At 40.7% G+C, this 26,799-nt stretch overlaps 1 protein-coding gene across 1 annotated transcript in view; it reads left to right on the top strand.

Moving 5' to 3' along the window:
• The window catches only part of LOC118006482 (sperm flagellar protein 2-like), a 165,982-nt gene that overhangs the window by 61,176 nt on the left and 78,007 nt on the right, over nucleotides 1-26,799 (top strand). Inside the window, exons 10-17 of the mRNA XM_034999156.1 lie at nucleotides 1,829-2,048; nucleotides 3,548-3,702; nucleotides 5,373-5,448; nucleotides 6,798-6,859; nucleotides 8,186-8,289; nucleotides 9,624-9,880; nucleotides 17,029-17,137; nucleotides 18,176-18,333. Coding sequence (XP_034855047.1) covers nucleotides 1,829-2,048; nucleotides 3,548-3,702; nucleotides 5,373-5,448; nucleotides 6,798-6,859; nucleotides 8,186-8,289; nucleotides 9,624-9,880; nucleotides 17,029-17,137; nucleotides 18,176-18,333 — 1,141 coding nt within the window. The remainder of the gene's footprint in view (nucleotides 1-1,828; nucleotides 2,049-3,547; nucleotides 3,703-5,372; nucleotides 5,449-6,797; nucleotides 6,860-8,185; nucleotides 8,290-9,623; nucleotides 9,881-17,028; nucleotides 17,138-18,175; nucleotides 18,334-26,799) is intronic.

Raw genomic sequence — 26,799 nt, forward strand, 5'->3', positions numbered from 1 at the left:
ACACATGAAAAAATGCTCCACATCACCTGACATCAGGGAAATACAAATCAAAACCACAATGAGATACCACCTCACAGCAGTCAGAATGGCTAAAATTAACAAGTCAGGAAACAACAAATGTTGGCAAGGATACAGAGAAAGGGGAACCCTCTTACATGTTGGTGGGAATGCAAGCTGGTGCAACCACTCTGGAAAACAGTATGGAGGTTCCTCAAGAAGTTAAAAATAGAACTACCCTACAACCCAGGAATTGCACTACTAGCTATTTACCCAAACGATACAAATATAGTGATCCAGAGGGGCACCTGCACCCTAATGTTTATAGCAGCAGTGTCCACAATAGCCAAACTATGGAAAGAGCCCAGATGTTCATCAACAGATGAATGGATAAAGAAGATGTGGTACATATATACAATGGAATATTACTCAGCCATCAAAACATGAAGTCTTGCCATTTGCAACAACATGGATGGAACTAGAGGGTATTATGCTAAGTGAAATAAGTCAATCAGAGAAAGACAATTATCATATGATTTCACTCATATATGGAAATTAAGAAACAAAACAGAGGATCATACGGGAAGGGAGGGAAAAAAATAAGATGGGTCAGAGAAGGAGACAAACCATGAGAGACTCTTAACTATAGGAAACAAACTGAGGGTTGTGGGAGGGGTGGTGGGTGAAGGGGTAACTGGGTGATGGGCATTAAGGAGGGCATGTGGGATGTGATGAGCACTGGGTGTTATATGCAACAGATGAATTACTGAACTCTACCTCTGAAACTAATGATGCACTATATGTTAATTAACTGAATTTAAATATAATAAAATTAAAAAAAAAATTTTAAGTATCCTTAAAATCTCTTGTTTCTTTCATAGTATGTTACAAAATTGATACTTGCTATTCTTCACCTTTATTCAGAACTAGTAGCAATTTCTGTATTGTGATTAGTCTGGACAAGTTCTAGAAATATTATCAATAAAAAGTAACTTGATAGTTTTGCTCTCTAAACATTTCCATTTTTATGAGTTCCTTCCTCATTTATTTATTTAAAATTATTTTTTCCTATTTTAATGCTTAGTTTGTTTTCCTTCTTTTTTATTTTAGATCAGGCATTTTATGGGACTATGATTTTTCCTCTGAGTACAGTTGGATCCCATCCCATATTTTTAATCTATTGTTTTAATGTTCTTTTTGTACATTTATATTTTTAACTTCTTCTTTAATCCAAGAATTACTTTACAAGAATGCTTATAATTTTTAAGTATTTATATTTCTCATATCTTTTTTAAAATTGAGTTCTAGATTATTACAGAGAATGTGGTCTGTAATTTGTTTGTAAACCTGTAATTATTTGATCATTTCAGCAAGAAACCTGAAAAAACTGGGAGTCAAATGTAATAGATGTAGAGGGCATCATATCAGGCATGAATATTCTCTTTTATCTTTCTTACATTAAAATATCTTAAAATAAGCTTAGTGTTTACATAAGATAGCAGATAAACTATTATTCTCTTTTATCTGTTTACTGAGGGTAGCTTCAATTTAAGTGTCTTTATGCTCAACCTGAGTTACAATTTGTCTCAACTCAGTATGCCTACTTTCATAAACTGTTAAGGATTTTTACTTTTCCATAGGAAGCTCATTTTTCTGCTCTCTATTATGAACATATTATTTATGTTATTACTCATTTATGTAACATAATTATTTAAAGTATTACTTTTGTTTGCTATAATTTGAGTTTATTTTCAATATTAAAAATTTTTATATGCCTAAATTCCCACTCTTAAGAATATTCTGTTTTGTTTGTTTCATTGTTATTTTGCAGAACATGGTTGGAGAGTGGGCCTTACCAGAAGAAATGGTAGAAAATTTACCACCCTCCAACAATAGCATATTGGGTCACGTGATTCACAGATTAGTTGAAAAATCTCATCCTCCTCAAGTCAAATCAACAGTATCAGAATTACCTTCATTTGCTATTAAAGGGTGCTTACTGGGGAAAACATTTAGTGGAAAAACCACTGCTCTAAAGGCTCTACAAAAAGGTAGAATTTCTTCCCTTTTTTCCACTTATTGGATTCTATTTGCATTGACTGTAGTTGCAAATGACTATGTCTGTAGACAACATACATAAGAATCTACTGATATATTGGGAAACTCTGTCATCAAAAATTTTATAATACAGTGATCATATAATTACTTGTCCAAGGCAGACACTTTTAGGATTTAAGCGTCATAAACTGGCACTGTCCCAAGCAAACCTGGATATATGAATATGCTATATAATGGTGTGCATAGTCTTGAGAAATAACAAGTTATAAACTTTCCTCATAGATTTTATTTACCTACCAATGAAAGGGGAAATTAATAATTTATAACAAATACAAAAGAAATCCACTTAAAATTATGAACGTATTAATTCTTCACATCCATTGAGTTCTGTCTTTTTATGAACCTTTGGCTTTTTCTTTTGAAGCTCATTCACTTAGAAGCCCAGGTTTCCATCTGTTTAATTAGTTTTTATTCAGTTATACTTATTTTTTACTGTTTTCACTGGAAAACACAATTTGTAGAGACTAGTCCATTTTAAACTATTCCAAGACAGACAAGGGTAGATCATTATTGAGATGTTAAAAGGACCTCCTTGAAAAGCAGCTTGACAAAGGCACAATGAGGTACCACTCCACACCCACTAGGATAAGTATAAATAAAAAAAAGGAAAATAACAAGTGTTGGTGAGGAAGTGTTGGTTGGAACCCTCATACATATGTTGCTGGTGGGAATGTAAAATGGTGTCACCACTATGGAAAGCAGTTTGGTGGTTCCTCAGTAAATTAAACAAAGATGGCCCCAACAATTCCATTAGGGGATATATACCCTCAAAGGAGTGAAAACAGGTGTTCAAAAGAAATCTTGTGCAGGAATATTCATAGCAGCACTATTAATAGTAGCCAAAATGTGGGGACAAAATCTAAATGCCTGTCATCTGATGAATGGATAATAAAAGTGGTATTAATCTATATAATGAAATATTACTCAGCCATAAAAAAGGAGTGAGGTACTGATCTGAGCTGCAACATGGATGAACCTTGAAAACACAATGCTGAATGAAAGAAATGAGACACGAAAAGCCACATATTGTATGATTCCATTTATATGAAATGTCCAGAATAGGCAAATCCATAGAAACAGAAGACAACTTAGTGGTTATAGGGACAGGGATAGAGAGATAAGGAGTGAATGCTTAATGGGTACAGGGTTTTCTCTTTTGGTGATGAAAATTTTTTGGAACAAGATAGTGCTGATGGTTGGACAACATGAATGACGTAAATACCACTGAGGTGTATTATTTACAATGGTTAAAATGATTAGATTTATGTTATGTGAATTTTACTACAATAAAAAAAAAAATAAGTGGCTTGATCCAAAAGACAGTTGTAGAAGGCCCTAGAGACAGTGTTATTGGATGAAGCCAGCACAGAAGGATAATTATGTCAATTTCCTAAATGAAAAGATATTAATAAAATTGTCTTTTGCACTTTAGACTTTCCTATTCAGATACTTTCTATTGACACTCTTGTCCAAGAAGCTATCAAAGCATTTCATGACAATGAAAAAATCAGTGAGGCTCTACCAATTGAGAAAGAAGCTGAAGAAAAGACTCCACCAGTTCTGCAAGAGAAGAGCAAAGAAATCCAGGCAAGTGCGACTTTAGTTTTCTTTTCTGCTCCTCATAGTCTAGAAATTTGAAGCTGAATAGAATCTAAGAGATCTTCTAGACCAGAGGTTAGCAACGTTTTCTGTAAAGGCCCAGAGAGAAAATATTTTAGATTTTGTGGACCAAGAGGCAAAATCAAGGTTACTATGTGTGTATTTATAATAACAAGAAAGAAAATTCCTCCCTGCCATCCCCTAGTTTGCCTGGTGGGTCATCCAGGGTGGTTGGCCCACTTCGTGCCCAGTTACCATCAGCTGGAGACAGTCTCCTAAAGAAAGAGCCACAGGCTGGTAGGACTGGTAAGGGGGTGAAGGGGCTGAATTGCAAGGGATTGGAGGAGGGTGGGGTATGAGTGTTGGAGGGGGGACTTCACCAAGTCATTAGCTCCTGGAGTGATATTTCATCACTGAGACCCTGGCAGTGGCCAATGGCAGAGTATCCGTTGCATAGTTAAAGACCAGTGCCGGCTTTGGACAGTGGCTGAGGCAGATGCTGGAGCAGAGCAGAGAAGGGGCAGAGAGGGATGCCAAGCTTGGTCCCCTGGCTCACAGTGCTATTCCGCAGAGGGATGCCCAGGGACCATATAAAAAAACAGTTGGATGGCTGAATGTGATCTGCGAGGAGAGGGGTGGTGGAGAAGGGAGAGGTCTTCCTTGTGGTTTACCTGTGTCACATTCCCATCAATATTGCATCTTGCTACATTATTGCATGAAGATCCTAAGGCAGAAAATATGAAAATGTGGCCCCACCTTGAGAATCATGATGCGGTCCAGCACCATTTTAAAACGGAGACAGTAGAGGTCCTCAGTATGAATTGGTTTGCTCGGGGTCAGAAGGCTTGTTGATGAGTGTTTTGAGTGGAAACCCAGATTCTAAATCCAGCATTCTTTCTCCTGCTTTATGTTGTCTCTGCAATTGAATAAATTAGCAGAGAATCTAATCCAGATGATTTGCATGGGCTGCAAGATAAATACCATTTAACTACAAATTATGAAAATAACTGGGAGAAGGGGCACCTGGGTGGCTCAGTCGCTCAGTTGGTTAAGCATCTTCCTTCGGCTCAGGTCATGATCCCAGGGTCCTGGGATCGAGCCCCACATGGGGCTCCCTGTTCAGTGGAGAGTCTGCTTCTCCCTCTCCCTCTGCTGTTCCCCCTGCTTGTGTGGGCTCTCCCTTTCTCTCTCCTTGTCCAATAAGTAAATAAAATCTTAAAAAAAAAGAATAACTGGGAGAAGTGTGGACTGCCTCTCATTCTGTATTTCAATCAATTGGATGATAGATCATGTACATGTTTTTTTCTTTATTCCCTTATGGCTATGACTGACACCTCCAGGATTGTTCTTTCTAAAATGGTTTTCCATAAAATCTACCTCTTTCTCAGGTTTCACTGTATTTTAAAAATAGCAGTTGCTGTATTTTACATAGAATTAAAGGTCATTTGAAAGACAGAGTACACCATAGGTTACTATTTCTGTAAGAATAGTCATCAAATTTTACTTGTTTTCAGAAATCATTCAGTTCTTCTTAATACCAACGTTATTGATAAGATAGTGTAAACCTTACTTGTAGAAATAAAATGTTAAATATTATTGAAATATAACAATGTTACAATTCCTGTATGTGTGTGTGTGTGTGTGTTTTCTCCCCAAAGGATCTGCAGAATGTGTCTTCACCTTATCCAGCTTCAGAGGAAGCATTGCCAGAAACAGAAGATAAAACTATACTTAGTAAGTGAGATGTCAAAACAAATCACCCATTATTTACATTACATTAGATAGGCGGACAGATAAATAGTTAGTACAGGTGTATGTGAGCACAAACTTGCTTTCAGGGAAAGAAGGGGGAGTTTTACATAGTTGTCTACCTGGCCATTTAACAGAGAGAGCAAGATAAACACAGAAGTCCCTAACCTTTGTCTACGGCTAGGGATAAGAGATGAATATTAAGAAGGAATCTTTCTACACTCCTTCAAGCAGTTGCTCAGTTTTGTTGTGCTTATGGTAACAGTCAGGAGAAATCCTCCCTCTTCCTGGCTTTGCAGGGAGACGGTATTTTATTGTTTCTTCTTGCCTGTGCGGATGTGGGTGAGTGGTACTGTTGGGGCTCCCCGCGTGCTGCTGTGCTGTTCACTGTGTTGAGGGAGGCTGCAGGGTCTGGTCTCTTGCACCCACCTGAAGGGTGGTTCCCTAGATAAAGTTAAGTTTATTCCCAGCCTTGAGCAAGGCACATAAATAGAACCAAATCCTCCAAAGCTAATGAAAAGTTATCTCACTTGGGATCTGGGTTCTAGTCTTTCAGATGCTTTTTAGAAACAGTGAAGGAAAACAATGTTAAATCTTAAATGTCTTTTCTAGCTATGCCAGTGAAGGCTTGCCGTATTTAATAGTGTCCTCATATTCTAGCATAAAGTTCAGATCCCCCTGTGCCAACATCATTATCACCATCACCCCTGAACAGTGTGGTGAGCATGAGGGTCTCCTAGAGCAGCTGAGTTTTCCATCTTGTAAAAGGGCATAATCTGTCCCTTATTTTAGTTATGTGTTTCACACAAGATAATTTTAATTGACTTCTAAACAGTTTTAAGTATTGTATGACATATTTTATTACAGAAGTCCAGTTAATTATAAATGGACTCTGAAAACTTGCTTTTTTCTGAAGATTTTAATGAACAACCCTTCTGATTTCTAGAATTTTCTACTTTTACACATGTTTATTACCTATAACTTGATAATTTAGGAAAATAAAAATTAATGAATTAACATTTCAACAGATTTTCTTGAGAAACTTGGCTAGTTTTCTGAAAAGAAAACCTAAACTGTATTTAAGTACTTCTAATGATACTATTATCGGTGAGCCATAATGGAATGAAGGAAGTAGAAAACGCCAAGCCACATAATGGCTGGATTTTAATGTGGTGGAGGAAAGGTGAAGCCGTGCTGTGGTGATCCTTCCTCTGAGCATCTCAGGCATGGCTGGACCCAATAACCCATCTGTCCAAAGCCATAGGTGATCAAATATTAATATGGTTTTAGTGGTAAATACTGGAGTTTGTTTTTACCACTTTTTCTGTTAATAGGTACCGATACAAATAAAATTATAAACGTTGAAGAAGTCAAATCAAGTGATAGTTTCTCTGAAGTAAGTACTAACCTGATTTTGGCTACTAGTATATTAAAATAGGTCATGATTCATAGTTTCTTGATATGTCTTCAAAAGGAATGAAACAGCAATGTGCCTCTCTTTGTTTTAAAGTAAATGTGATGTTGGGGCACCTGGGTGGCTCAGTCGGTTAAATGTCCAAGTCTTGATCTCAGGGTCATGAGTTCAAGCCCCACGTTGGGCTCCACGCTGGGCTTGGAGCCTACTTAAAGTAAATATGATGGTAAAATATTAGCTAAATCTAAGTTACTTAATTTTCTTTAAATTCTTTATCTCTAAAGTGGTGGAAATTGCTATTCAGTTTTGCCAGAACTTAATTTTCTTTAAATTCTTTATCTCTAAAGTGGTGGAAATTGCTATTCATATAAGGTATATACGTGCTTTTTTAAAATTTTAGTCTTATGTCAAGTTTATATTTATGTATTTTTCTTTACCACTTAATTTATTACTTTTATTTCCTTTCCTACTCTCTTTACCTTTAAATAATTTTTTTTCCAGAATTTCTCCTTAGACTTAGTGGTGACTCTACAGAATTTTGTAGTAACCCCTGAAAGAAATATTTATATTTCACTGACTATTACTTCTAATGGAAGCTAACATTTCTTCATATAGTATTGCTTTTCTGCATATGGAGATATCTTTTTGTCATCAAATAGAATGTCCAGATTAATCAAGTGAGATTTTATTTGCTTTATTTTTATTACATTTAATTACTTTTATTATGCATTTTGCCTTGGAAAAAATTTTATTTTTTTTTTAATTTTTATTTTTTAGGGGGGACAGGGGCAGAGGGAGAAGGAGAAGGAGAATTTTTTTTTCTACTAACATCTTTTTTTAAAATTTTTTATTTAAATTCAATTTAATTAACATATACTGTATTATTAGTTTCAGAGGTAGAATTTAGTGATTCATCAGGTGCATACAGCACCCAGTGCTCATTACTTCAAGTGCATAGTTTGTCTTTCTAGCACTCCCATATAGCTGATGAATCTTTCCAACATCATCCAGTCCCTATACCCTTTCATATTCTAGCATAAAGTTCAGATCCCCCTGTGCCAACATCATTATCACCATCACCCCTGAACAGTGTGGTGAGCATGAGGGTCTCCTAGAGCAGCTGAGTTTTCCATCTTGTAAAAGGGCATAATCTGTCCCTTATTTTAGTTATGTGTTTCACACAAGATAATTGCATCAGATGATCAGTGTCTTTACCAGAGAACATGCCCATTTAATTTTTTCCCCCCAGGTATCAGATTCTGACTTTTAAATTAGCTGCACTCTACCATTCATTGTTTATTTTCACAGCTGACTGTGCGTGCTCGGCTTGGTGCAAAATCAGAAAAGTTGCTGAAGAAAGGAAAGAGTATTTCTGACATGTTGCTAGTTAACATCTTGGTAAATGCTATTAAGTATGTATTTTTTAATCTACTAATATATTCTTTATCAGATAGAAGTATATAAAGAATTATATAGAAATGTTTTTTTAATGTCTAATAAATACTACTTGTCTACATAAGAAAACATACAGCAAGATGAAGATATGTTTCGTGATACACATTCGTATATTTCACTTCCCCCACTTTACCAGCCTTGACTTCACTCATGCAGATGTGAATACAGGTCAGGTTCTATTCCCTGCGGGGAATTCAGGGAAAAGTTAGATTCTTGGAAAAGCCAAGGGACACGTTATAGAGCAGAGACACCCTAACTGTGTGGTCACAGGCCAGTGCCCTTCCTTGTTTTATGTTTCAGGAGGAGGAATCCAAAGGCTGGTCAGTGCTGGATAGGAAGGCAATGAGAAAGGAGAGGTTACACAGGCGAGAAGGAGATTCTATTGTTTAATATGAGTTCTAACAGAAAGAAATTAAGTCATAACTTTTAATCAAAAAATCAGAATCTCAATTTTACACAATTAGGGATTTAGAAGAGCCGAGTTGAAGTTTCTTCCTTTTTCATATTGTTTTTCAATTTAAAGACCTCAAATAATAATTTTGGAGCTCTTATTCTCTATGGAGGATGCTGCCCTGAAAGCAAAACCCCAAGAAATGCTTCTAATGCTCCAGCAACTTATAATCTAATTGAGATAAGGAAGACTCATTTGAATTTTTCTCATTCAGGAACTACAATAATTATTAATTTTATAGCGAAGTGAATGAGAGCCAGAGGAGTTCAGATTAGGCAGTTATGGCTCCAGGCTGGATTGGGGGGAATAAGAGGAACTCTCCAGGTTGGCAATGTGAGTATCTACTGTGTGCTAAGCTTGGTGCTGGGTTTTTAAAATGAATCATTTCAGTTTATCCTTATAACCGCCCTGTGAGGTATGTTATCCCACGATGTGTAGATGAGAAATGGTTCAAAGGAGGAACTGCCTATGAACACAGGCTAGAAAATGCAACACATACTCACCTAACAGTGAGGAGATCAGTTTGTTTGAAGTAAATAGTTCAAGACTGGGAAAGACAAGACATTATAGGGAAGTAAGTTGTGGCCAGTTAGTTTTAAATACCATGTTATGGCCTCTGGAATAGATTTGGAGGGCAGCAGGGACCTACAGAAAGATTTTAAGCAAAGGAGTGATTGTGGTACATTAATAGGCCTAATTTTAGCTGTAGAGTAATAACATTTGTGTGGAAGGAGCTTACTGTGGAGTTAAAGGAAAGGTAAAGGCAAGATTCATTGTATTGTTGCTTCCAAAGTACTTGTATTTATCAAAATGTTCATGGTGTGTCCATTTTCAACTTAGTGAGATACCTGTGGATCAAGGATGGGTCTTGGATGGTTTTCCAATGACGTTAAACCAAGCAAAGCTTTTGGAGGAAGCTCTCACAGGCTGCAGCAGAGAGGTTCTAGAACTGGAGGAAAAGAGAGCACAAATATCCACGTTGGCTATTGATCCTACAACCTCCAAAGAAGTGCCTCCTCTGCCTTCTGCATTTGATTTTGTCATGTTATTAGATATTTCTGATAATTCCTTGCTGGATCGCATGAATGACACAATGAGTAAGCTGGACACTTTTCCCTTTGTTTTGATATTCTTTTTTATAATTCAAAGCTCTTTGTTCATTCCTTCTTTGACTGAATCAGTGAATACTCCCATTTACAATTAGAAGTGGTAATAAGGAATCCATTTCAGATTTCCAAAGAATTATCTAGCAGAGCACATTTGCCTCTTGCTTTAACTGTTGGTGTTCAGCACTGCAGAGAACTAGCAGAGAATTCTATGCTGACTGCATGCATCTCACTGAACCCTTCCCTCAACTTGGCAGCTCCCCTGGCACAGGGGCACCCTTTTTGAGATTTGCATGCATGGAGGAGCTTCTTGGGGCTGTCTAGTACATTGTGGTGGGTCACCATTATGAAGGTCATAAATCACATCTCTTCTGCAAGCAGGGATCTGATAACATCCTTCCCTGAGATTGTGTGTGAAGTCAGAGGAACAAGTATCAGTTGACTGAAGTCCTCACATGGTGGAGTTGAATAGTCCTTCCAACACTCATGGTTTATTTAATTACTTTTTGCCATTGAAATGAAAGTATTACTTTATTCCTCAAATTAAATACTTATGAGAAACTTGAGTTTCACAATCTATAATTGTATTGTTATAGGTATTAAAGTAGAACTTTCTTTACTCATAACACTTCTGACAGCAAATGTGTGTGTTTCCTACCCCACCCAATTCTCCAGTTCTTGGGAGGGACCAACTGGGTGTTCTACAATTTAATTCAGTTCTGGCACTAACTACTGGGAGTTAGGGCAGACTCCATAGGTTAAGGGCTCAGCCCCACAAGACTGCCCCCAACTTTAGATGCCAGTTTCAAGTAGTAGATTCCTACATTACCCACATTTCTGTCTGACTTGGCTACAAATTGGGGGTTTCCATGACCCTTCCTCAGGTTTGAATTTTCTATAATGTCTCATAGAACTCATAGAAAGAACACTTACTATTACTGGTTTGTTATAAAGGCTATCCTAAAGGATTCAAATGAACAGCCAGATGAAGAAAAATACAGTGCTAGGGTCTGGAAGAGTCTCAAGCTTAGGAGCTTTGGTCCCCGTAGAGTTTGGGTTACACTACCCTCCTGGCATATGGATGTGTTCACCATCCCAGAAGTTCTCTAAAGCCTTTGGTTTAGAGCTTTTATGGAGGTTCTAAAAAGCATGATTGATTAAATCATTGGCCACTGGTGATTAACTCAGCCCTCAGCCCCTCACCCCTCCCAAGAAGTCTGGGGTCAAGGCTGAAAGTTCCAGCCTTCTAATCACATGGTTGGTTCCTCTGGCAACCAGGTCTCATCTTCCAAGAGTCATCCCACTAGCATTAACTCAGATAAGGTGAAAGGGGCTTATTATGAATAAGAAAAAATGCTCCTCACACCTATCACTCAGGAAATTATAAGCTCTTTGTCAGGAGCCAGAGAAAAAGACCAAGTATGTATTTCTTATTATATCACAATATCACCAGATATTAAATGAGATTAATGTAAAACACTTAGGATAGAATCTGGCACAGGATAGCAAATACATCAGGAAGAATTATAGAAGACTTTGAAATGAACAAGAGATTATTAGATATCCTTTCAGTAGAATGTTGAGTATAGTCTTTTTGACACTTTGGACTATCTGCATCTATAGAAGTCTGTGCCTTTCATTGGCTTTGACCTTTACTATAACAGTAAATTGTAAGAAACTAATGGCAATTCAAATGATTCTTGTGCATAGACAAGCAGATGAATTTTTAATCAATATATATTAATTTCTAAACTTTTGAAGAGATTTCAAGTATTAGATTGCTCTATACAGAATGACCAGTTTTTCAACTATTAACATCTATTCTAGCATTCCTGACTGTAGATATGACTGTTACTCAGGTTCTCATTTGAACTGGTTGTAACATTTTACTAGTCCCTCATTAACTGGAGAGTTAAATAATGCCATTTTGCCTTTGTTTGAGAGTTTTGATTTTACCTTTTTAAAAAATCAGTCTTTAACAAATGGCAATCCTTATCATTCTTTTATTACTGCTGTTGTTACTAATACAATGAATTCAGAGCTAGGAGAGACCTAGGGAATCATCTATTTCAGCGCTTTTATTTATAGATGGGAATTCAAAGCATGAACACCTGACTTGTCCAAAGTCACACTCATCCTTATTTTGAGTTTCTGTAATTTTGAGGTCTACTGTTTACTTAAATGAAATGACAAAACCATTAGATACTACTTTAGCTGGTGAGCCCAGTAGTGTAAACTGGATGCTGTCTACCAGATCTTAAAAGAGAGAACTTACTTCTAGCCATACAAGGGAGTAGGAGCCATGCTGAGTGCAGTGATGATTCTGCTTCTCTAGCCAACTTGCCCTTCCTGTTCAGGACATAGCTGAGAATTGGCTGAGAACACTGCCAGTCCATGGCCCACTGGTGATAGAACCGGACCCCGAACTCAAGATCAATCTGACTTGAAAAGGGATATGTCAAGTTGTTACAAAGGGCACACAGAGACCTGTGGAGAAGAGGGTTCCTGGAAGCTGATTATAACCCTACAAGGGCCTCAGAAGGTTTGCCTACCCTCTCCGGGCTCGGAGGAAGCTTACTGTTGTATGTTTCAGAAACAGGAGGAAATCAATTGGCAACAATTTTTCAAGAAGTCCAGCTCAATCCACCTTGAGTTCTTTCAATTCCCTATCGAAATTACGTGACAAGTGATTCTGGCAGATTTGTCAAAGCTGATGTTAACATCTAAATTGTTTAATTTCTTAATTCTTGACCTTTGACTTATAATTAGGCTTAAAAATTCCCTTTCTCCACTACTACAGGGTGAACTTCTCCTTTGTCAGATTTTATGCACATATACACTTAATCTTATTTATCCACCCTCAGAAATTAGTATTAAAGCACAATGTGATTTTTCTTTTTACCATATGTTTCTAACATTGCATATTTCTTGGTCTGAAGTGAACTGAGCCAGCTGTTGGATTGGGGCTACCTAAACCATGAAAACTAGGATGACATCATTAATTTTGTAGTTCTTACTTATTTTGATCAGAAGTGAGCATGCTAAATATAGCCACAACTTTGAAAATCAATCTGCAGTTTTCATACTAAAGTATTTTAAATGAAGAAAGAGTGTTATTCTTTCACATCTTAAGATTTTTCTTAAAAAAAGATTTTTCTTTCTTAGAATATTAAGAGGCCCATAAAGCCCATTGAATGGCCTTTGAAATATCATTTTGCCAATTTACTCTCCTCATGTTAAGCAAGACCCCATTTAAACTATTTTAGATAAGACTCTACCCTTCTATAATATTTTGTTCGTTCATATATTCATTTGTTATTTATAGCATGCTTGCAGTGTGCCAGACATTGTGCTATGCACTGCATATAGAGCAATAAAGAAGAAATGGATTCTCTCTTCAAAGAATTTAGTGGAAATTGTAGCTAAGGAACCAAGAGGTTGCAGTATAGAATTGTGTGCCCAACATGGCAGCCACCAGCCACACATGCTTTTTAAACCAATTAAAATTAATAAACTAAAAATTCAGCTCCTCGGTCACACAGGCCACGTTTTATGTTCACACATGGCTAGTAGCTACCGTATCATACAGCCCTGGTGTAGAATGTTGCCATCATCTCAGAAAGTTCTATTGGATAGCCCTGGTCTAGAGTGAAGGGAGCTAAAATGGTGCCACTAGTAAACATTTATCTAAGATTTATAATTTGCCAGGAACTGATAATACACAAATGAAAGGCAAATCCCTATCTACAAGTTGTAGTGTAAGAAGCAAAAGTAAGCTGATTATTATAATATAGTTAGTTGTGTGCTATTATTATAATAGAGTTAGGTGTGCCCAGCATGGGAAGAGGTTAACCAGGCCAAGAAGGAAGAGAGGTAGAGAGAAACACATCACAAACCTTGGCAGGTGAGCATGGTCCATCTAGAGAATATCAAGGACCTAGTAGGGCTGAGAGGCAGCAAGGTATGGAGGAGGGGCAGAAACGAGCCTGGAGAGTAGGCATGGGCCAGCTGGAGTCTTGCCCCAAGCTAAGGTGTTTGAACATCTTCCTGAAGCCATGTGACATCACTGAATGATATTAAAGCTGAGATTTAATGCAATTAGATATGCATTTTATAATGGTCATTCTGGCTCAGGATGGAGGATGCATTGGAAGGGGAGTGAGGTTGGAAGCAATAAAACCAATGAGAAAACTATTCTCCTCTAAAAAACAACAGAAGCATTATGACAGCTGGGAGAGGCAAGGTGAGAATGGTCAGCTTCAAGTGGTATTTACAGGGCAAATCACAGAACCCAGTGATCAGTGAGGATGGGAGATGGAGCACAGGGAGAAAGGGATGAATGCAAGTTTCTGACCTACACAGTTTTTGAATGATGATACCATTTACTTAGAGAATATGGAAAGAAACACGTAGAGATCCTGTAAGGAAATGTCGAATTTGAAGTGCCTGTGGACTTTTAAGCTAAGATGTTGAGAGAACAGTTCTCTAAATGGGGCTAGATGTCAGGAAGGAAGCATGTCCTAAAGTTAAGGATTTGAAGGTGAGAGGTATCACCTAGGAATAAAAATGTGCTTTAAAAAAATATCCAGGATGACCCTCAGAAAACATCAGAATTTATTGGGGAGAGCAAAGGAAGAAGTGTTTAGAAGCAGCAGCTAGAGAGAGGAAGAAAGCCAGGAAAAGCAGTGTCTCATAAGCCAAGAAAGGACAGATTTTCAAAATCAAGTTGTACTATTCCCATCCCAGACCAGTAGGGGCTGGGCTCCTGAGGCCCAGGTTGGGGTGTGAGAGCCCAGTCTCTAGGGTCAGGTGCAGCAAGCTGCCTGCAATGCTTGAGTCTGTGGAGAAGCCTGAAGAACAGCATCACAAGGAAGCAGCTTACAACCAAAGCCCAGTGGGCTCAAAGGCTGTACATCGGGCCAGCCAAGGCTGGGCAGAGAGAAAGGTGCCAGACTCAAACCCAATAGGCAAGAGACCAGGGAGACCTAAGGAGAGGGAACAGGCAGTGTAGGAACATAAGGCTGTGTCAGAATGGGAGACTAGATGGCTGCCTGGGTTTTTAGCCAGTTCTGCAGTTCATCTGCCAGCCTGAGAGGGAGCAGCAGTGTTCATAGTATGGAGAGAGGCATAGAGAGGTTTTGAGTGCAGGCTCTATAAGGGTAACTTCTGTGACTAACAGTAACTGAGAAGAAACGGGAGAGGCTTCCAAGGCTGATAATGTTTGTTCATTGATCTGGGTGCTGTCTTCAGTTTATGAGGTCATTGAGCTAAATATTCATGTATGCATTCTTTTCAGTGGGTATAGTTCAACAAACAGTTTAAGCATTAAAAAGAAGTCCAGAACCTGGAGTCAGATTACTGGAATCAAATCCCTGCTTTGTCATTTATGACCTGTGCAATTTGGGGCCCATTACAGAATCATAATCTTGCTTTTCAAGTTATGTTGTGAAAATAAGATAATATGTGTAAAAGTATTTAAGAATTGTGTGCTAAATTTTACCTATAAATACAACAGAGAAATCAAGTAAGATAAGGATGTCCATTGGCCTTGATGTTTTTGGTGAATGGAATGAGAGCTATTTCAATGGAGTAGGGGGCCATGAAGGATGGTCTGGGGTGGACTGAGGCATGAATGGGAGCTTGAGTGAAGATAACTCTCAAGAAGCTTATCTCAGATTCTTTATCATCTATCTATCTATCTATCTATCTATCTATCTATCTATCTATCTATCATGTATCTATCTACTCAGCTGATTTTTGAGCCAAGGAATTAGTGAGGTTACAAGTCATGAAATTGTGTTTTCCTTCAAGGATGCCTACCTGTTCAAGTGTAGACTTGGAAAGAGAGACAAATATCAGCTAAGGCTGGTGTAGCTCAAGGACACAAATCGAAGTTGTTAGATGAGGGAGAGAAGCTGGAGTGTTCAACCATGCAATTCAGGTTTGCTAGAAAATAAAAAGTCAAGATAATGCAAGTAAATTTGGAAGAAAGGGTATAGGGACTGGATGATGTTGGAAAGATTCATCAGCTATATGGGAGTGCTAGAAAGACAAATAGTAGGAGTGTAGGTCTTTAAGACTTCAGAGATGGAGCCACTCAAGATGATCACAAAATCCAGGATGTGGACATGGTCTTGGAAAGAGAATGTCACAAGTGGAGAGAAGGGGAAGGGAGACCAATGCCAGGGTGGAGTTGGGGAAGAGAGGCATGCTGATAGATGTGCTGAAGTCCTTGACAAAGTGAGAGAGTGACCATGAGATGGTGCAGGATAGCACCTCCTGAGAAGAGTTCCCACAGTCTTCTTCCACCACCCATCACGGACACCAGTAATCTTTGGGTATTATAAATAACCTAAAAGCATTATTCTGTATTCTAAATCACTTCATCTTTTTCTATCCTAAATGTAAATGGAGAAAACTGATTGCTCTATCCGTGAGAGTTCTCCATTTTCCTGAACAAGATTAGGTCACCCTTCAGTGTTCTCTTGCATTGACTGAATTCCTTTTAATCTAGTTCAAGGGTCTCTTCCCTCTTTATGATTTTCTATTTATTCTAAGTTCATGAGTTTTCTGGACTTTATACCATTCAATCCTGTATAGGACTCAGTCAGAGGTGTTGAGGATGTTTTTGTTTTTGTTTTTGGTCTCTTGTGGTCAGTTCCTTTATGTCTACCCTATAAAGAAAGATCACAGTCTAGAAAGAAAGTTAATTTACTTTATGGAATTGTAACATACTGTCAAAAATAATTTTTACATATGTTTGACTTTATGGCCATCCTGTTATTTCATTCTTAATCTTTTTACCATAGTGTTGATTTTCTCATTATTTCCTAGTTTGTTATTCATGATGACCCATCACTTTTCATTCTCACCTTTTCAGAGTCAGTCCTGAGATCCTACACATTGAAACTACAGCTCCTCTTTAATGTTGTATCATATGTCATTTTCCTCAGTTTCCAAGGAAAATTTGAGTCTGATCCCAAAACTATACTCTTTCAACATGTTGTTAAATATTTTAATGAATATTGGATCAATGGCAGGATCATATCATTTTGGCTGTCTTGCATCAGTAAATTTTAGCAGTGCTACTGAAACTTTGGTTTAGCAAATTATCTAATTAAGTAATTTTCATATCATAGCTGAAGCATTTTCAAGTGAAACTCCTCATGAAGACATCACTCAATGTGCAGCTGCTGAAAACCAAGATATGGATGAGGACCAGAATTTAAGAGATCAGATTCAGCATAGGTTAGTCTAAAACTCACTGTCCTGCTTCTTATTTCTTGCCCTTTGAACAGACTGAACATCAGTCACTTTGGAATCATCAGATCTAGAAAAAAAAGATGTATTTTCTAGCATTCAGCCTTTTACAAGTAAAACAAAACTAAATAGTTTTGATGGTGGGTGAAATATTAATGTGCTAGAATCGGAAGAGAAATCCTAGAATGGGAAGAGAAGAATTAAATCAGGCAACACTTCCCTTTATGGTTCATTACATGGACTCCTAATTTAGCCCTCATTCAGCAAATGCCAGTGAAGATCATGATATTTCAAAGAGCTAGGCTTCAGACCAGAGTATAGTTTAAAATGACTTCCATTTTGCTAAAATGATGTTATACAAAAAAAATCCCCCAAAAAACAAAAAACACCCTTCTCTTGGTTGTGCGCAGTTTGCTCATTGGAACAGAAAACTTAGAGTTAGACAATTTTATGAAACCTGGAGAAGTCTAAAAATAGGAGGTGAGCCAGAGAAAAGTAATTGTCTACATTAATTAGCTAATTAGCTACATTAAGTTTATCTATTCTCAAGGAAGACAAGAAAGTTTCAGGAATCGTTCCAAGATTATTTTTGAGTCAAGCAAGTAAGTCTGAGCTATCTACATTTACTCAAAGATTTCTTTAACTTCTGTCTCTAAGAGAAAAACAGATGAGCTCAGGCTGTAGCTACCTTGAGAAGTGTGCTCAGAGTTAATTCTACTGTGAGTACAGCCGATCTTCCTGTAGATTTTTACCATGTGAACCAAACTTACACTGAAGGTTTCCTGAAATGGTGGCCTTTTCAAATCTTCTTTTACTCTCATATATCTCAAAAAAATATGGCTTGATGGTTAAATAATTTCTTCTTCAAAGTAATTAATATTCCATTGCCTGTATATTTTTTAGAGTTGCTTTTTCAGTTTTAACTGTATTGGCAGCTTATTTTTTCCTTATGTGTGCCGGGTAAATCATGATTAATGTTACTCAAATATTTTAATTGGTATATGTTATCATACAATATTTTTGCAGGATTATAGGCTTCTTGGACAACTGGTCTTTATTGGAGCAGTGGTTTACAGAGCCAGAAAATATTTTGATAAAAATCAATGCTGAAGTAGATAAACAGTCTTTATGCCATAAAGTAAAAGAAATGTTTATGACAGAAATAATGAAAAAAGAGAATAAAGGTAATTACATTTCTTTATAATTTTGAACTTACGTAACTGAAATGGGTGGTTTTAATGAGCTTAGGGAAAAATGAAAACACAATTACAAAGTTCTCTGTTTTATTTGAGTTATACTATCTACAAGTACTTCTCTAGCTCTCTGCTGCAGATGTTTCTAAATAAGAGATTTTTCTGTTTGTTTTAATTTAATCAAAATAAGTCATCTCACTGAAAGTACTGTTTTCATGTGGAAAAAAAAAATAGCAGTTAAAATTAACCTCAGGAGTTAACCCTCCTTTTAGGATGGAAACCCTAGACAGTTTATTTTCCCCAAATCTTGATGTGATGTGAATTTACTGATTATAACTACTTATTTTATAAGCCTTCTTCTGGAATACATCTATCACATTAAACCATCCTGACCTCCTTCCTCCTTCATTCGACCAATAATAATTGCCCACTAGCTTTTCATAGTATTATTGAAATTTATTATTGAAAGGGATCTTAGGCTAATACACTGCCAAAGCCAGAATTCAATGGAGAATTTTACCTTTGCAAAATGATTTGAAAAATAAATCTTTCTCTTTTGTTTACCAGTCACTCCTAATTGTATTGACAACAGCATCTTCTTGGTATAATAAAAAAGGTCAAAGTTAATAATACCACAAGGATTCTAAAACTGCCTTGATAGCATGCTGTCTCCTGTCACTACATTCATGACCTAACCACCATAATGTATCAATTAGCTGACCCCAAACTAGCACATAGGTATAAGCCATAAATACTGTGAGGATCCAGGAGCATACGCTTAGGAAGACAAACTCCCACATCCAAATGTCTCCTCCCAATAATCACCCATGTGAAGCTCTCAGACAAAACAAATACCAATCCATATATTATTTAAGTGGCTTAATATGTTATTCGACAGTCAGAAATTAGGTTAGAGGCTGGAGGAAACCACCCACAGCGATCTTAAGAGTCTTGGTTGGGAGGCAGAAACGCCAATTCTAAGCTGTAGCTTCAAACATCTACAGGTTAGAATCAGTTTGTTTTTGCCAGCTATCAGACTCACTTCAACATTTTCCTGAAGATTTTACATTCCAATCACTAAATACATCAACAGCTCAACTGCCACTTAGTTAAGATTTACATTCCTGTCGGTTAATCACTTGAACAGATATTTTATCATTAAAACCATAAACATTGACCTAGCCCAATGCCCTGAATTAAACCTTCTGATTAAGTTAAGTAAATAAATAAATAAAAGGATGTGGTACTTCTGTATATAGTCTGAGGTGAAGAAGTGACCATTATATACTTCTAAATAGGAAAAAGCTGGTTACATATAAAATAGTCCCGGTTTCGTTTTTAAAAGTATGTACTTTTACTAAATATACTAAATACCCTACTAAATATATACGCACAGGGAAGAATCTGGCAGTCTCTACAGTACTGGACGGTGGAGGAAGAGGGAGACAGAAACTTAACAGGCAATTTCCCTTTCCGCTTATTCGTCTAAATTGTTGGACTTTTACAAACAATAATTCGGTATTACTTTTATAATCAGAAAAAAAACCCTTACTTTCCACTCTGAAAAAACATCTAATAGAATAAGCCTCCTTGCTTGCTGAATTGAAAAGAATCTAAAGGCAGAAGGACTATGTATAAAAAAAAAATAGCCACACAAGAGTGAGGGTATTCATGGCCCATGGTACAGTCAGCAGTTGCTGCCATGTCCAACAAGGAGGGCTGGTGAGGCTGGGGAGGCCGGGCAGGGCCAGACAGGAAGGGTGAACCTGAATGGTGAGAGGCAAAGGGCCATACCAGCAAGAAGAGCCTACAAAAGCAAGAACCAGCCATGTCTGCCTCTCCAGTCCCCCAGGCTGACGGGCTCCTCTACCCTGCTCAGCCCTCTATTTAAATAAACTTAAAAAGCTGCCCCCCAGCACTCCTGATCCTCTTTACTCTCTTCTGTTTATTTTCTCCATAGCACTTACCACCACCCACCCCTTCTATAAAGTAACTTACTCATCATGGTTATGGTTTGCCAACCACCGCTAAAATGCAGGCTTCAGAGGGCAGCGATTCTTCTCTTTTGTTTTACTGACCTATCTCTGGCAACCAGAACTGGGCCTACTGTTGTTTTTACTACTTATTAGCAGTAGTGGTGGGAGTTTTACCTCATTGTTAGGACCCTTCCTTTCTTCTGAGGCACAATTCAAATCCAATAAATAGTTTCTGCTTGAGATAAGAATTGTTAAGAAGACTTGAGTACTATGCACTAATCTATGTACTTTGCATGCATTTACTCCCAGAAGTCTGGAAGGCTTTCCCCTTCTGTCTCATTCCCACCCCCAAGGCTTCGGTCACTTTGTTCTTCACCTTCTTTTCATGAGTTCTTTACCTTGGTTTTCCACTGTTAATTTTGAAGTAATCCTTTATTTTCCTATTCCACTACATTAGCTACATTTAGATTGTTACTTTTACATTTGGCATCCCTTGTCAACAAGCCTTTCTACCTGCTACACATGATAAGGAAAATCTGTGTCCTAAGATGGCTGACTGAGTCAGTGAGAGAGTCCCAGTCCTTGCCCCAGGGCTCTTCCGGGTTCTTATCCCTGCTCTGCTTCCCGTACACACCAATCCAGGTTCTTCTCCCTGCCCCACTTCGTGCATGTGCCAAAAGTGCCAAGTATATGGAAGTAGAAGTGTATAAATTGCCCCCTTTGTTTGTGCTTAGGGCTCAGACCTTTGGAGAACACTCTCCTCTGAGCCCACTGGCATTAAATAAACCTCCTACCCTCCAAGATCTCCGAGTGCCGCTTGGTTCTTCTGTCACGCAATCCAGTCCAGGTTCTGTAACATTTGGTTCCCTGACCAAGAAACCCAACCACGCTGGCCCATTGTTGCCACCGGTTTGGGGCAACAGCGGGGCGGTGATGGAACGAGGGATCATAATGGAGAAGGTGCTCCCTGCCTAATTTTTGGCAGTCTCCCACCCTGGTCGCCTCGTGCCGGCCCTGCTCCGCTGTTCCCGCCAGACTCGAGGAGATTTGGCAGGTGAGGACCTGGTCCTGATGTCGGATTCTGGTAAGGCCTGGGGCCCCAGGACCCAGACAGGCCCACCCCCACTGGGGTGGAAGGGGAGTCTGATCACCTCCCAGAGACCTCTTAGAGGTCTCACAGGTAGGGATTCCCAGGGAGGGAATGTAATAACTTCTAGAGTGTGAGTGTGTGAGTGAATGTGCAGTCTGACCTGGCTTGCTCAAGCTGACTGATTCTGTGACTCCACGGGCGGGCACCCTTAAGGTCCCCAGAAGCCTATGGAGTCTGAGTGGGCCCATCTGCGATTCCGTGGTGAATAGCACACAGTCTGTGGTGGCATCGGGATAGTTTCTGATCATAAATCACAACACTGAGACCGCTACGGCTAAGCCTCATCTAAGCTCCTTTGAGACATGGCCAAACAGGCATCTGATTGGTCTCCTCACCTCAGGAGGCACCCCCCTCTTTGTCTGTCTCTGCGCCACTGCACACGGGGACATCACCACGGGGTCAGGGCAGAGTAAACCTACGGTTCTAAAGACCATGATCAAAAACTTCAAGTAGGGGTTTTCGGGAGACTGTGGAGTCAGGATGAACCCTGGCAAGTTGAGAACCCTATGGAGCACGCACCAGCAGGAGTCATCAACCCTGCTGCCTGGGCTAGTATGGATGCACCCAAAGAGCACCCAGCATGGGACTTCACCACAATCGAGGGACAGGCCCACATCTGCTGGTACCAGGAGGCCCTCCTCCAGGGAATCCGGGTAGGAGCTAAGAAACCATGAATATGACTAAGGTATCCTTGGTCACTCAACAACCAGTGGAGTCCCTCAGGGACTCCTACGAAAGACTATGTGAAGCCTACAGGATATACACTCCATTTGACCCCAAGACGCAGGAAAGCCAACAGATGATAAACACCTCCTTCGTGGCTCAGGCTGCCCCAGACATCAGAAAAAACTTCAGAAACTAGAGGGTTTTGCCGGGATGAACATCACCCAACTAATAGAGTTTGCCAGTAAGGTCTACATGAATAGGGAGGTCGCAGCCTAATGGGAAGCCAACAAAAAAGATGAAAAAGAAAGTCAGCCTCCTCACTGCCGCTCTGAAAGAAAAGGACAACACAAAGATGGGGAGATCCCAACCACCGAAAGGGGGGAAGCCCAGAACCCCCTTGGCAAGGGATCAATGTGCCTACTGTAAAGAGAAAGGGCATTGGAGAAATGAATGTCCCAACCAGGGAAAGGCTCAAAAGCCCAGCTGCTACAATTCCCTGTGTGGGAATTGACACAGATTGACGGGGACTGGGCTTTTTCCTCCTTGGCCCCCATGATTCCATGGTCAGAATGAAGGTGGGGGGCCAACCAGTGACTGTTATGGTTGATATTGGGGCTGAGCACTCTGTTGTCACCTCCCCAGTGACCCCTTTCATCAAAAGGACTGCGACAATTCTTAGGGCGACCAGGACGCAGGCGATACAACAGCCCTTTTGCCAGACTCGCCGGTGTGAACTTGGGGGCCACAAGGTCCGACATGAATTCCCTTATCTGCCTGATCACCCCATCCCTCTCCTGGGCTGAGACATGCTCTCCAAGCTTAGGGCTCAGATAACCTTTGAGCCCACTGGACACACTAGCCTCCTATTGAACCCAAGGCAAGAAGAGATGGGGTCTCCAATACTAGCAATTACCATGCCAAGGGAAGAAGAATGGAGGCTATTCTGTGCCCAGGCCCAACTGAGCAGCCCATTGGAGTTTAGACTCGCCTTCCCTTCAGTATGGGCTAAAAACAACCCACCTGGACTAGCCCGGAATCGGGCCCCTATCATTGTTGAACTGATCCCAGGAGCCCAACCTCAAAGGCAAAGGCAATACCCCCTTCCACAGAAGCTAAGATCAGCATCCAAAAATATCTGACCAAACTCAAAGAAGCAGGTATTCTAGTCGAGTGCCAACCAGCCTGGAATACCCCACTCCTGCCAGTCAAGAAGCCAGGAGGGGTATACTGACCAGTTCAAAACCTATGGGCCATCAACAAGGTGACCATCTCTCTGCACCCAGTGGTCCCGAATCCATACACCATCCTCAGCCAAATCCCAGGGTCGGCAGATGGTTCACTTGCCTAGATTTGACGGATGCCTTCTTCTGCCTCCGTTTAGCTCCCCAGAGCCAGCCACTATTTGCCTTTGAATGGTCTGAACCTGATATAGGGTGCTAGATGCAACTGACTTAGACGCGCCTCCTGCAGGGGTTTAAAAACTCACCAACCCTCTTTGGGGAAGTGCTGGCCGTGGGCCTTGCCAGCTTCCCAAGAGAGGCCACGCGATGCACCCTCCTCCAGTATGTGGATGACCTCCTCCTCACCAGTGACACACAAAAAGACTGCACAAAAGGCACAAAGGCCCTCCTACAGCTCCTGTCAGACTTGGGATACTGAGCCTCATGGAAGAAGGCAAAATCTGCCTACAACAGGTCCAATACCTTGGTTTCCTCCTCACCCAAGGGAAAAGAGAACTAGGGCTGGAGAGAAAAAGGGTCATCATCTCCCTGCCACAGCCCCAGACAAAAAGGGGCCTACGAGAATTCCTGGGGGCTGCAGGATTCTGCCCCATTTGGATCCCTGAGTTCTCAGCAATAGCAAGACCTCTTTATGATCTCTTAGGGGGACCAGATCGAGAACCCCCCGCCTGGACTGAGGAAGCAGAAGCTGCTTTCACAGAGATAAAGACCACCCTGGGGCAGGCTCTAGCCCTGGGCTTACCAGATGTAGAAAAACCCTTCAATCTCTTTGTACATGAAAAGGAAAAAATAGCACTCAGGGTACTCACCCAGACTGTTGGGCCCTGGCAATGGCCAGTTGCTTACCTGTCAAAGAAGCTGGACCCCATGGCAGCGGGATGGCCACCATGCCTCAGGGCGCTTGCAGCCACAGTCCTACTCATCAGGAGGCAGACAAACTTACCCTGGGGCAAGAACTTAATGTCAAGGTTGCTCATGCAGTTGTGTCCCTCATGAACGCACAGGGACACCACTTCCTTTCCAACTCTCAGCTAGCACAATACCAAGGGCTCCTCTGTGAAAGAGCTCCTCTGTGAAAACCCATGGGTCACCCTTGAAACAGTAAGGACATTAAATCCAACAACCTTTATCCCCATGGAAGAGGGGGTACCAGACCATGACTGCTCTGAGGTGACTGATGAAGTCTATGTGAGCCATCCAGATCTGCGGGATCAAGTCATAAAGAATCCAGAGCTCACGCTGTTCAGCGATGGCAGCAGTTACCTACAGGAGGGTGCCTGGAAAGCGGGTTATACAGTAACCACAACCACTGAAGTCCTAGAAGCTAAGGCATTACCAGCTGGATGGTCAGCTCAACGGGCTGAATTATATGCCTTAGAGCCCTCACCCTCGGTGAAGGCAAGCAAGTCAATATCTATACTGACTCTCCGTACACCTTTGCTACTCTACATATACATGGAGCCATCTACAAGGAAAGGGGCCTCCTAGAAGAAGCAGGAAATGCTATCAAGAACAAGGAGGAGATACTGAGACTCCTCGAAGCTGTCTGGCTTCCAAAGGAAGTAGCAATCCTGCACTGTAAGGGACACCAGAAAGGAGATGACCCCATAGCTCGGGGAAGTCGTCTAGCAGATGAGGCAGCCAAGGCCACAGCCAGTGAGGACATAGACAGAGCCCCTTCCCTCACCATGGCCCTAACACCCCTGGAAGAAGTCCCTCCACCCAATTACACTAAAAAGGGAAAGGAATGGCCATGGCTGAGGGGGCCACCCTGATTGAAAATGGATGGTGGATGATGCCAGACAGGTGCATCTTTGTTCCAACAGCAACTTGAGGGCATCTAGTCAAGGAACACCACCGACTCACTCATCTGGGAAAAACTGCATTAGAGCCTTCTCAAGAAGCACTACTACATCAGTGAGCTGCCAGCACTGTGCCGAGCAACGAGTGAACGGTGCATAACATGTGCTAAAAATAATGTTCGGTCTGCACCACGTCCCCCACCAGGTGTCCAGAGGATGGGAGCACCCCCTTTGAAGATCTAGAGGTAGACTTCACAGATGTGCAGCCGAGCAGGGGGTTCAGATATCTCCTAGTAATAGTATGCACAAAGCCTTCTGACCAGGACGGAGCAAAGCCGGGAAGTAGCTAAAGTCCTCTTATGGGAGATCGTTCGGCCTGCCATTAACAATCCATAGTGACAATGGACCCGCATTTGTGGCAGACATTGTACAGGTCTTGACCAAATCTCTCAACATCATCTGAAGACTCTACACTGCTTCCCGGCCCCAAAGTTCAGGGAAGGTAGAGCGAATGAATCGCACCCTCAAGAGAACCTTAGCAAAGTTTTGTCAGGAGACTAACCTCCCATGGCCGGATCTGCTACCCCTAGTTCTCCTGCATGCTCGCTGCAAGCCCCAGACATCAGGTTTCTCCCCATTCGAATTAATATATGGATGGCCTCCCCGTGCTTAGGAAGCCTTCCAGGAAATTTACATCAGGTTGGAGATAAAGGGATAAAGGAGCAGCTTCAGGCCCTGGGGGCCACCCTAAATAAATTACAAAAGTACACCACTGAGAGGACCCCAATCTCCTTAGGGTCTCAGGTATACTCCTTCCAGACAGGGGTCTCAGTTTGTGTCAAAGATTGGAAGAAAGACCCCCTCAAACCGCAGTGGGCAGGGCCCCACACTGTTGTTCTAACCACCCCTACTGCCCTCAAGGTCTCAGGTGTCACCCCATGGGTCCACCACTCAAGAGTGAAGAAAGCTCATCATTCGGATGAGGAGCCGCACCAGTGGAGAGTCCAGTCAGACTTCATGAACCCACTCCAGCTTCACCTTTGACAAGACCCCACCGTGGTCCCTGGCTCTCATTGGCATGATTTCCCTCATCTTGGGAGTCAGACTGTATACTGCTACCCCTCCTGATTGGACTTTCCCCCAGAGGCTTCTACCTAAGGTCATAAATCCCACTTTTACTGGCCCTCTGCTGTCTACTCCTGAGCGCATTTCACCATGATTTTCCTGGCCCCAGTCTGTCCTGGTCTTCTGCTACCTGGTGTGCTATTAAGTTTATGATTAAGTCCGTGTTTGCCCCAAGCCTTGCAGTCAACCCTTAGAGTCAAACAGAATGATGCCCTCTATACTAGGTGTTTAATGGGACATCAAAGGGGGGAATGATAAGGAAAATCTATGTCCTAAGATGGCCGACCGAGCCAGTGAGAGAGTCCCAGTCCCTGCCCCGGGGCTCTTCCGGGTTCTTCTCCCTGCCCTGCTTCGCGCACGTGCCAAAAGTGCCAAGTATGTGGAAGTAGAAGTGTATAAATTGCCCCCTTTGTTTGTGCTTGGGGCTCAGACCTTTGGAGACCACTCTCCTCTGAGCCCACTGGCGTTAAATAAGCCTCCTGTCCTCCAATATCTCC

Source organism: Mirounga leonina, unplaced genomic scaffold, assembly GCF_011800145.1.
Source record: "Mirounga leonina isolate KUSES-001 unplaced genomic scaffold, KU_Mleo_1.0 Mir_97, whole genome shotgun sequence".
Taxonomy (NCBI): Eukaryota; Metazoa; Chordata; class Mammalia; order Carnivora; family Phocidae; genus Mirounga; species Mirounga leonina.